This window comes from Hermetia illucens, chromosome 3 (genome assembly GCF_905115235.1).
Source record: "Hermetia illucens chromosome 3, iHerIll2.2.curated.20191125, whole genome shotgun sequence".
NCBI lineage: Eukaryota > Metazoa > Arthropoda > Insecta > Diptera > Stratiomyidae > Hermetia > Hermetia illucens.
In genome coordinates this window covers 153281917-153294320 of record NC_051851.1, presented here as the reverse complement: position 1 = coordinate 153294320, position 12404 = coordinate 153281917, and the positions used below count along the sequence as shown (strand labels likewise).

The window sequence follows — 12404 nt, the reverse complement described above, 5'->3', positions numbered from 1 at the left end:
TTTCATCGCGGTATTTCCTGTTTGTTAGGTGATCCTTTTTCTAATTCATGTACATTTATGTGATTCATGTTAAAAGGTAAACATTTGAAGAGTAGATTATAGGAAAAAACGATAAAACCACCAGCGAATTTCTCTGCAATTTACCATTTTTCCATATTTCGTACGAAAGTCAATATTTGTTATCAGCCAAATTTCGAATATTTATCTTAAACTAATCCTCATATGCTTGCAGTTTACATTCAGTAACATAAATTCGTCAGTTCGGAGAATGTACAAAAACACGACGAAAATTTAGAGCTTAGGATGTGGTGCGCAATTACCAAAGTGTGGGGATGATAAACTGCACCTCTTTAACCAAAGAATAAATTTATTTTCTTAAAACGAGATAACAAGAAGCACATTCTATTTACATTCCTAGTATCAGATATTAAAAAGAATTAGTTAAAATTCCTAGATATCATCACTTTCTCTGTGGCCTTCGTTCTATTTTTGTTCGATTGAAGATCATGAAATTGGCAATTTACGAGTGTTGTCCGAGTTGTTCTTTTCTTCCATTTCTTTGAGTCTGGCCTCGTCAGCTTCCCCATAAAGATCTAAATTTCGTCCATGGAACCAAACGAGTACATCAAAAATGGCTCCGAGGCCCGTTAACACTGCAAAAAGTGGAAAAAAGATTTTAGGTAAGCAAATATTAATTTCAAAAAAAGTTTGTTTGGTTTTGAAATGTTTTCATTCGGAATAAAATTAATTTATCCGCTGCCAAAATTTGTTCCTTTCTGTGTTTACAAAGATTTCTTATTTTTAGGTCTTAGCAGGGGATTTAATAATCGCATTTCACTAAATATAGTTTGGAAAACAAAACTTTAGCATAATTGATTAGCTACTTGCTAACCCCTTAGTCAAGGCGACCTTAATACCAGTAATGCCCTTGATTAGGACCCCCATTGACGGGGAGCGGTACTACTGCTGAACCATGCATGGTATATCTGCAAGGATACGGACCGGAGGAGAATGGGTTCTTGTTGAAAAGGGCACATCACAGATTTGAATATATTTCAAACGTGTCTCGTCAATCTGAACACACAGGCCATTTCAATATTTTTTTGTGGCTCTATATTTACGTAAGGACCTTTCTACTAAATAGAAAATAACACAAAAAAAAATAATCAAATCTTAGGTCCCAAAATACTCTACATTCCCCACGTACAAACACTTCGTTTATAATAGTAGGATTTCCACCAAAATTTCCAATATGTCGCCTCATAGTCAAATCTATAAAACCGCAATCTTTTGTTGAAGTTGTGGGGGGCGGGATAATATCCGCACCCTTTGCAAGAGGTCACGAATCGGAACACAGTCGCTTCACTTTTTGACATCATTCCCGTCGCCAACGCAGCTCCACTTCCCACCGCTGCTATATATCCTGGTACTTCATTTACCCATACCAGCGGCCGCGAGCTAAAGGTGGCGTCCCCACCTAACAACTCTTTACCTCCAGGCTAGCGTTCGCCGTTTCTACGGACGATGTACTACAGAGAGATGTACATAAAGAGCAAAGTTGGTTTACTTTCTCCTCTGTCCTGCGTCAAACTGACCAAAGACAACAACACCGACCGGATGATTACGTCTTTCAAGGTGACTTATCCTTTCGAATTCGACGTCTTTAGCAACCCTTCTTTCTGGCCTGAAGGTGTATTCATCAAGCCATACAAGTGCCCCAATTCGCGTTTAAATGTCAGGACAACCCGCCTGCCTAGCCGAGCAATTTAACTGGACTCATAGTTACTGTCCATCTGTTTTATTAGAATGTTACACCACCAACACCATGCCATCTATATCTCCGAAAGCTGGCTGGACGATGTCATATTAAACTCCAAGCACCCCGATGGGTACTCCATTTTCCGGTGTGACAGGGACCGGGGTGCATCTCGTCCACCGGCAGCGGGGTCCTAATTGCAATAAAAGACACCACTCCCCGCCGAACTCGTCTTCTACTCCTCTGGATTTCCTTTTGATTGTGTTTCCCCGCCCAACTTCCTTCCGTTCATTGTATCTTGTATATAAGTCCCCTGCCTTTGCTCTTCTCACCAGCGTGAAAAATTGTTTGGCAGTTTGTCTGAACTCCTTACTGTCAGATTTCCTTGCCTCCCTTTCTTCCATTGCGGAGATTTTAACCTCCCCATGCTCCATTGGCCTAATCATCCTACCCTTTCAATTCCTTACAACAAACTCTCCCATTCTTCCCTTTTACTTTCTTCTTTTATGAACACTTGCTCTGCCCTGAATTTCAATACCACGAAAAACTCTTTCACCCGCACTCTCGATCCCTTCCTTTCCAACTTCCCCAAGCGCCACCTCTCTTTATTTGCTTGCACAACAATGCCTATGTCAAAACAACGCTCATCACCCCGCGCTTGAATTTGAAGCGGAGCTCCTTTGTTCAAACCCCAAGACCGAGCGTAAATCTACTAAGTCGAACCTCCGCAAAGCCAACTTTGACGGTCTGAACTCAGCTTTAGCGTCTTTCAACTGGGTACATATATTAAGCAACATGTGATCATGCTCTAGGCATCTTTTACAATATCCTGTCCGATCGCCGCTATTGTTATGTCCCTTCTTCCCCTGCTTGCCTACGTTCGTACCCAACTTGGTTCACAACGGATATTTTTAATAACATTCGCCTGAAACATGCACTGCCGAAGAAGTTTCGGGTTTCTATAATAAGAATGACACCGATCTTGCTCACTTTAAAGCTATGCGCTCCACTGTGAAGTCGATTATTAAAAAGGCGCATAAAAGGTCCCACACTCGCAATTCTCGTAATCCCAGTCAATCTCTCCCTTCTTCTATCAGTTTTGCTGACTTCACTGTCAACTCCCCACAACAATTATGCAACCTTCTCTGCACCTATTTCTCTTCTGTGTTTTTTCCCTCGTCCCCTCCATCCTCTACGCCTCTTCTAACTACAGACTGCTCTCAATCTCCGGCCATTCCTCTCCTTACGCCTTCCATGGTTGAGCTCCTCATTGGTAATCTTGACCCTAATGTCGGACCTGGCCCCGATGGGCTTGCTAACCTCTTCCTTCTTAACTGTAGAAAACACATTTCCCTTCACCCGTGTATAATCTAAACCAAAAGTCTAGAAGAATCCTACTTTCCCCATCTCTGGAAGGGGGCCCTTATCATCCCTATCCTTAAGAGCGGAGATCCTTCTCTGGCTGAGAACTTCACTTCTTTCCTTTTGTTCCAAAATTCTGGAAAGATACGTCCATGATTGGTTGACCGGGCACTTCGGCCACCTCATTGTCAAAGAGCAGCATGGTTTTGTGAAACATAGATCTACGGCTTCAAACCTTCTGGTCTTTACCAACTTCGTTGCTAAATGTTTTAATTCACGACAGAAGGCACATGATATTTATGGTACACTGATTTCTCCAAAGCCCTTGATTTTCCTCTCTAAAGTCTCAACTTCCCTCCCTAAATCATCTTCTCTATTCTATCTCTATCTCTCATACTGTTCCTACAATTTTCTTTTCATGGTTACTCATCCCGTTCCTTCTCACCTTCCTCTGGCGTTCCCCAAGGCTCCATACTTGGCCCCCTACTTTTCCTGCTTTTTATTAATGATCTCGACTCCATCCTCACCTGCCCGTGTTTGCTTTACGCAGACGACGTTAAATTATTCGCCTCTGTTTAGTCCCCGCTGGACTGTGCTCTCTTGCAGTTCAACCTTGATAATTTGGTCCGTTGGTGTTCGGTCAACAAGCTAGCAGTGAATGTCAGCAAATGCCACTGGATGTGCTATTCGCTTAAACCCTCCCCAACATCCTTTTCCTATTCTCTTAGTGGACAACCCCTTTCACTGCTGAACTACTTCCAAGACCTGGGTGTAATATTTGATGATCAACTTCGTTTCAATTTCTACTTCGTTGAAATCATCAATAGAGCTTCCAAAATGTCTGGTTTTATCCTATGTTTCCCCTCGGACTTTACCTCAATTCAGTCCTCCTTAACGCTCTTCAATTCCCTTGTCAGAAAAATCCTTGAATATTGCTATGTAGTCTACTCCGCCTTCCGCATCAGTGACTGTCGCGCTTTTGAAGTTGTACAACAAAAATTCACCCGGACTCTCTTTTACAAAAAAAAAATGTCGGTCCTACAACGCCCTACAGCTTGGGTCCTTTGACTCTGTCTCTTTCTCTAATTTTAAGGGTAAGGCAAGTCGTTTACTTGCTTCTCCCTCTGAGGACAATATGTAATAAGGAATTTGTTTTGTGTATATTGCCTTCCTTAAATAAATAAATAAATGTGCATGGACTACTATAAGTTTCTGAGAACGGGTCCTTTAAGTATTTGACACACTTGTTCTTTGGAACCAATATCAAAACCAATACTCACTTTGGAAAGTACTAATCGAGCCTTTCATTCGATATCTCATATGGCTATATTCCGTGAAAAAAATTTCTTCTTCTTCTTCTTAGGCTCAACTTGGAACAATGTAGTTTACTGGAGTTCACAGTTCCAACTTTTGTACCGAATTCCAAGTCAATGTCAATAGGTGTAACCATTTCTTAGAAAAGCTCGTGTGACAGGCAGGCAGATGGACAGACAGGCGGGCGTAATAGAGCGAAATAGATTAGGGGAGGCCCCTAAGGATTGGGAGCTGGTTCCGATCAGGAGAAGCTCAACATGAAATCTCCTTCTATATCCAAGGCGGCAAAAGATCTGGGCTAGAAGACTCCTTTCATGTCCCAAAATGTGGGGAAAGGAGAATGAAGATTAGTTTGGAGAACGGGGCTGTAGAACAGAACGTGATAGCCTTTAGGGTTCTATACCACAAATCCCGGGAAGATGCGAAAGAATGGAAGAAGAGCCTTAAAATTATTTCTTCAACAGTCACGTGGTCAACGCAGGTGACACCAAAGCCTATACTCGTGGATAAGCAAGGAAAAAGGAGGGTTCGGGAAAAGGAAGACGAACTTCGAGGAAATCAGCAGGTTTCCAAAAAACGAAAAGGGTCAGTGCCCACTTTGAGGAAAGACCCTAAAATCTTGAAAGATGGAAAAATATGCGAGGTTCTAGACGAGCTCATTTCTAAGGCAGAAATCTGCACTGCCTTAGCAGAGCAGTTCAAGCTGCACGACCTACAGGAGGCATCCATTATAAGCCTTAGAAAGGCGTACGGGGGCACAGACCATCCGGCTACCATCAGAGGCGCGTAAACTGCTAGATATCGTGAAGGTCCGCATTGAGTGGATAGGCTGTCGCCCTAAAGAGCAAATCTTTTTGAAGAGATGCTTCAAGTGTCTCTTGTACGGACATCTGGTGAGAGCTTACACAAGTGCGGTTGATCGGTCTGATCGGTAATGTAACAATCATCCTGAGTTTAAAAAGACGCTAAAAGCAGGGGAAAAATGATCCAAACCAACCTTAATCACTCAAAACTTACTCTCGCGGAGTACCCACCAATCGGAGGTGTAAGCGGCTATAATAAGCGAACTCTATAAAAACCCAAACAGTAATGCATGGGTAGCCGATCCTACAGGTGAGGCCGGTTTGTAGGCATGGGGGGCCACGCCATTTAAGAATATATGAGGCAGCACACTAGAGGGTTCGTATGGGTAAAAATAGGCGGCATATACGTCTATAGTTGCTATGCTCCTGAAGCCTGATGTTATCTGAATTCGAGGGTATGTTGAATATATTGGTCTTTGACGCAAAAAGACGGAGACCAAAAGTCATCGCCGGTGACTTCAATGCGTCTGCTACCAACAGTGAAGATCGAACGGTATCCATCTTTCCAGACGAGTTGACGAAGCTGCCGCTGATAGATATTCCTTTTTAAGGTTTTGTGTAAACACAAAACCTTATTAAAATCGGTTTACTGTCTGTCTGTCTGTCTGTCTGTCTGTCCGTCTGTCTGTCTGTCTGTCTGTCTGTCTGTCTGTCTGTCTGTCTGTCCGTTACACGCATTTTTCTCGGAGACGGTTACAGCGATTGACACCAAATTTGGTGGAAAGCTGGGAACTGTGAACGCTCACGCATACAGTGAGTCACATCCTTTAATGATGAATTTAAGGGGGGGTCCCCATACATGCAAAAGGGGGGTGTAAATTTTTTTTTCATCAAATATAGCCATGTGGGGTATCAAATTAAAGGTCTCGGTTAGTACTTTCCGAAGACGGTCTTAGTTTTGACATTTGTTGAAAAGGTGGGGAGGGCGGGGGGTTGAAAGTGACCATTCCTTTACGGGGGCCATTCTCAGAAACTACCAAACCGAAAAATCTGAAAAAAATCAAGAGGCTGCGACTATATGGTGCCTAGGCTCCGAAATACCTTCCACACTGATATCTGCACAAATAAAGTTAATAATAGTATATTACTATAATTTTTAGTAATTCGCTGCAAGACCCCCCTTAAGTTCATGCTAGGACTACGAACGCGCAGCAACATAGGATATAACATAGAGCATGATCTTACCAAGTTTGGTGGAAATCGCACTATTACTAACAAAGCTATAATACGTCAAAGTTGTCGCTTCTTTGCAAATTCAAGACTATGAATGTCAATATCATCCGAAAGTGGATATTCTCACATAATATATGCATATATCATATTACGTGCTACGTACTAAGAAATACACAAAACCTTTCGTACCTGAAGCGTCCAGCTTCCGGTTTCCCGACTTGTTTTCTTTGCTGGCCTTAATAAGAAAGGGATCAATCTGAGAAAGTAGGCTGCGAATCACTTTGAATTACTACCCAGAATACGAACTGCATAAGATAAATAACCACCGCGACACTAACATTACTGTGGAATCCATCGATGGATGCCCTCAGATTTAAGTCGATAAAATATAGTCCAATTCAAAGCCTAATCAAGCGAAACATATTATCAGATATTGCTGCCATCTCTGATCCATTACAGTCGCTTGCATCGATCACGATAGGAATGAAAATCCTCATGCAGAAGATTTGCCAATCAGTTGGCTGGGACAACCTTGCTCCGGAAGATATGATATGGTGGTATGAAACCGAGCTTCCAGAGTTGGAATCTATTTCTGTCCTGATTCATTATTAATAAAAGTACCGATGTAAGCTTCATACTTTTCGTGATGATTTGGAAGTAGTCTATGCGGCGGAACATAAGATAGTCATGGGAAAGTGTCTGTATCCCTGCTAGGTTCGAAGACTTGCGTGAAGCCACTGAAAAGGAAGTTTATGCTTCCAAGGTTTGACCTGAAGACTATTAGAACTGATGAGAAGGGTGATTTCTACAATGTACCTGAAGGAGACAGCAGTGAATTAATAATGTGATTCAACCATAGTCTTGGATTGGAAAAAAAGGCCCCAGAAAAGTTAGGTAGTGATGTCAGCAAGAAGTTGAACCAGTCAAAAGCTCTTGGATTATATTTTTGGATTAGAAACGACGTTAGGTCAAAGGACAACCCAGCGTAAGTCCTCGCAGTTTATTGAATTATCATTTATGGTGGAAGGGTCTAGAATTGGTGGAGGTTGTCAGTTTCATCAGTATCAACGCTGTTGGAACGGTTCTTAGGTTTTCCGATACTGATAAAGGCTGCGGCCTCCGCTCTTCGGTTCGAAATGTAACTGATAGATCGAATTCATCCCAAAGAATATGAACAGGGTCGACTTCAAGTTTACTAAATAAATCGAAGATATCATAGAGGGGAATTCCAATTGCATCCAAAAGAGGCTATGAAACTTGCATTTATTCATTGACGATCGATCAAGAATTACTAACTATTATGTCACTTTCCTAATAATACGTTAAAACTGTTCGGAACTATTTGAAGATGCGACATTGGATCCTGGACGATCAAAAGGTGATTCGAAACGAACTCCATCGTTGTGTGAAATGTGTTAGATATTTGAATCGTCTAACTCGAAAACTGATGGAGGATATCCCTGCTGTTCTCATCATCCCAAACCCATCATTTACGGAGTACACTACGTAGGTCCACTCCGAACACGGATGTCCAAAGGCCGGTCTACTGCTGTGCTAAAAGGGTATGCTTGCGTTTTCGTATGCCTACTGACCAAGGTCGTGTATATGGAACTAGTAGGCGACTTGTCGGGTGAAGTGTTTCTGACAGCTTTCAGTAAAGACACTGCAAGAAGACGTCTTTGCTCCGAGTTAGACAAAAAGATGCAACAGCGATGGAAGTGTGGAAGTAGCAGCAAAAAAGGATCTCAGCTATATCTACGAAGGCGGCTATTACTTGAAAATTTAATACAGTGGCTACGCTACACTTCGGAAATCTCTGGGAGGCCGCAGAGAAGTTAGCTAGACAACATCTGAAGTGCTTACTTGATAAAGCGAAGATTATTCCAATATTTGAAGAACTGGCGACTTTGCTGTGCCAGGTTGAGGTTTGCCAGAACTCAAGACCACTGACTTTGTATCGGTGAAAGTTGCGGAAGTGTACAAAGCTTCTACCGTTGCTGTGGTCACCAAGATTATGCCTCCCCATCATATACCCGTAGAAGTTGTTGTCAAAGTCCACGTTGACATTCAGATCACTTATCACGAACACAATGTCATCTTTAGGAGGCTTCGTACACCACATGTAATTGGCATCCTTACCCTCTATATCGGAAATCTGCGTTGACGCAGAAGTACCACACAATTGTGATAATGTTTAACTTGGACCGGAATCTTACTTTGAATACTTTGAAACACTGGCTTCTAGGTCAAGACAACGCGCCTTATTGTAACCGTCAGGAACATTTCGGCATCACTAGGCATCCCAGAACACAAAAGTGCAGTGCCGAAGGAAGAAGGCGACTACTCTTCAGAGCCCTACCTTTTCACTTCGGTTATGCCTAGAATGTGCCGCTTATATAATATTGTCGGAGGTCCGACTATTGGTTTCAATGTGTAATTTTATGTCTTAGGTTGGAGGAATTTCACTCCAAAGAGATTAATGGTAGTCGGCGTCAAGAAAGTTTCAAAGTGGTTCGGTGAAACATTTACGATCCTTGCTTTATACAGCTGCTGCCTGGACCTCGGCATTGAAGCAAAAAGCAAATAGGGGAAATCGCAGCTCTACGCAAATTAAGTGCATTGCGAAAGTCGTCCGCTCACCGTACAACATCAGATGAGACAGATAGAGAGCATTGTGCTAAAGGCATGATCCTCATCGACATCTTAGAGAGTAAGGGTCAACGCCCCCCGTGAGCCAACATACGCAATTAACGTCCCCTACACCTTCGCCAACAGTTGGCACTAACTGAAGCTATACTGAAATTACAGGAGAGATGAGACTATTAATTTAAAGGGCGCTGGACTCACAGATTTATCCCAGATGTGTCAAAGTGAATTACACGTTAGTTTAATTACAACCCTCCTAAGCGGATACGGAGGATATGGCGCTTATCTTTACCGCTTCGGGTGTGATGACTTCGCATATTTCCCGACATGCGATATGACTGGGCGGATGTATAGCGTGTTGTTTTTAACATACAAAACCTTAAAAATATTAAACGTCCAAAGTACATCCCTCAACTTACCTAAGGACAATCCGTTCATGGAATATCTGAAAACCTCTTGATCATACAATTGACAATCTCCTCGTTTACCGCATTGATAATTCCACACCAAACAAGTTGTATCAATGACACGTCCAAAAATAATCGGTCCTGGAATCATCGCGAATAGGCTTAACATCATCAACGTCAATCCTTGAGCAAATGATTTATCCTCTGGTGACACGGCTCGATAGTTGACCAACACATTGCCTATACGTCCGGAAGATCCAACCCAATGGACCAACAGTGATAGCATAGTAAATCCATAGAATGCCCAAGTGCATCCTTCCAGGCACGCCCCAGCTGTGAGGGTGTCAAAGAAGGAACTAGCTGGGGTACTACTTGTCGGTTTAACTGATGGGTTGAAAAATTTGGGAGTTGTTTGCTTGGATCCTGGTGCGAAGGTTTTGATTTCTTGATGTATGGTGCCTATCTGTGCGAAACTGGGTGGGGTGGTTGGTAAGTTACTGTATTCAGGGAGGGCACAAGTGCAGTCCGAATAAGTCTGGAAGGATACACGGAAATGAGCCTAAGTTTTGTTGTATATGATTTGAAAAATATTCATACATTCTCCGCCTTGTTCCATGATTGGCAGCCAGCATGACAGGGGGAGAAGAACGTTCGTCCTGTGGGCTCATGACAAACAGGACTATATGTAGCTTTATCACAATGGCAGTCTCGGTTACAGGTAGATGTAAGATTGAATCTGAAATAATAAGAGATATCATGAGCATTATCTACTCCACTCTCGAATCTAAGTACTCACACTCCATTCTGCATCATTGTCCTGGTATCACCGCAGTAGAAGAACATATATGAAAACTGTCCACACATGTACACACAGGCAACGATCACATTCCAGAATAGTACTTTACTAGCGCTAGGTCGTTTCTTCGAGATCACCCAACCCGACAGCAAAAGTCCCGTAAGCATAGCTCCTATCGTCAATGGACCAACCACAATTGTTGCACTCTGTGAACTTCGATGGAATTGAACTTCCATATAGCGTGCCATGAATGTCATGTAACCTGATGCTCCTAGGATGTAGAAAATTGCGGCAAAATTGTTGAAAATTATCAATCGGTTTTTCAGGAGACGACCAAGCGCTTTGGGGAGATCTGGAAAATATCAACAAATAAAAAAATGTTACTAATAAATTAATTAATGATTAAACACGAATGACATGGAGGATCCTGTAAACCGAAGGCAGACAATTGCTAATCAGAAGGCTTCCATAATCGGTGATCGGTTTTACCTCTTAAGGAGCTTATTTTAGATAGATCTTCGGCCGCTCAGGACACGAAGAGCAGAGGGAATAAAGCTGAAGATATATGGAATAGTGGCAGTGTCCTCTGCGAAATTGCCAAATCTTCCATTAGCTTCGGAAACTGAGTACCGGCGGTTTTCGGGAGTAGGCAAGCGGATTCCCGGCTGTTGATATCCAACTACCTCAGCGCCTCAGTAGTGGGGATTGACTGCCGTGGCATTAAATGTTATTTATTAGAATATAAGGACCATGACTATCAGGTTGGTGTACGGCAAAGCCCAGGATGAAAGAAGAGTGAAGTCATCAGGCGAAAAAAGAGAGCGAGGCAACATAAGTGACGTCTACTCAACACTCGGGAGAGGGGAAATAGGGGAAGAGGTTGCGGGAACGGTTTAACGAATCAACTGACCAGCAAACTCTTAAGAGAGAAAGAGGTCAGCTTCCAAAAACGTGGAGCATGTAAAAGAGGACAGCTGAAACTACTGGCGAAGCCCATGTCGCCGCAATTTCCAAGAGAGGCTGTGGACCCCTCAGGGAGGATGTGGAAGCTCGGAGAAAGGTGGCCACCTGAAAAAAGAGAGAGATATTGGAAGGATGTGACCGGAGGTTGTATCATTTCTAAACGAGACGAAGGTCATACGTTGCCATTATCAGGAGAGCAAAGGCAGACTGAAAACTCACCAATTTGGGAGAAAATATGGTTCCCGAAAGGAGACCTTATGTTGGCCTTCACCTTATGTAGCTCAAGAAATCCGAGGATATAACGGACAAAGTCTGTAGTGAAATTGGAATTCCTTGGAACAGAAAGCCGGATGCCTTACTGGACTTCAAGAGTCAACGGTAAAAATGCAAAAATCCTATGGTGGGACACAAACCGCCATCATCAATCCAGTAATGGACGCAGCACTCAAACTGTTGGCAGCAGGGGGAGTAAGAACAAGCTAGTTTGTGTCATCTTAGAAAGTAGGTCTTGCTGAAACGATGCTTTAGATGCCTTGGCTTCGGTCACATCGTGAAGGCATGTTCCAGTGCGGATGGCAAGTCGAAGCAATGGAAAAGATGCGGAGCGGGATCTACTCACGCAAACCATCGTCGAGGAAGATATCGATGTGACCATAATTAGTGAGTCTTATTGGAATCACGGTGGTGGCAGTTGGGCCAAGTAGCGCTATGTTCATATAACATATGCCACTGCTATGCTCCATCTAGCGCTACACTTGACGAGTGTACGAAAATGTTGAGCGCCTTGGCTTTGAAGTCAGACTGAAAACCTTGCTTTTGTTAGGTTTCATCTTCAGTCCAACTCTACCTATATATCTTTCTAAATCCAAATCCATTTGCTCATGGTCCATGACTCGGTGAGAGAGCAAACAGATGCCATCAGTGTAGTCATGGTGTTTGAGAATAGATGTCATAGTCCATTGAGATCTTCCATCTCCCACGAACAAGGCTGCATGAATAAAACCCTGACGGACTCCGCTTTCGACCTGAAAATTGCTATTGGCTTCTCTGAAATGCCGCTCCTTAGAGCGTAAAGCTTTCTCGAAATCAATGAAGAGCAGATGAAATGAAGATCTGCTCCAAAA

The 12404-nt window shown here is 42.8% G+C and overlaps 1 protein-coding gene across 2 annotated transcripts in view; it reads right to left on the bottom strand.

The window, feature by feature from the left end:
• Positions 1 to 349: 349 nt before the first annotated feature.
• LOC119652228 (solute carrier organic anion transporter family member 74D-like) overlaps positions 350 to 12404 on the bottom strand; it is a 37500-nt gene continuing 25445 nt past the window's right edge. For both annotated transcript variants that reach the window (XM_038056186.1, XM_038056185.1), the window contains exons 6-9: positions 10318 to 10669; positions 10119 to 10257; positions 9534 to 10056; positions 350 to 653 (exon numbers count right to left, since the gene is read on the bottom strand). In XM_038056186.1, the coding sequence (XP_037912114.1) occupies positions 505 to 653; positions 9534 to 10056; positions 10119 to 10257; positions 10318 to 10669 (1163 nt within the window). In that variant the 3' untranslated portion in view covers positions 350 to 504. The remainder of the gene's footprint in view (positions 654 to 9533; positions 10057 to 10118; positions 10258 to 10317; positions 10670 to 12404) is intronic.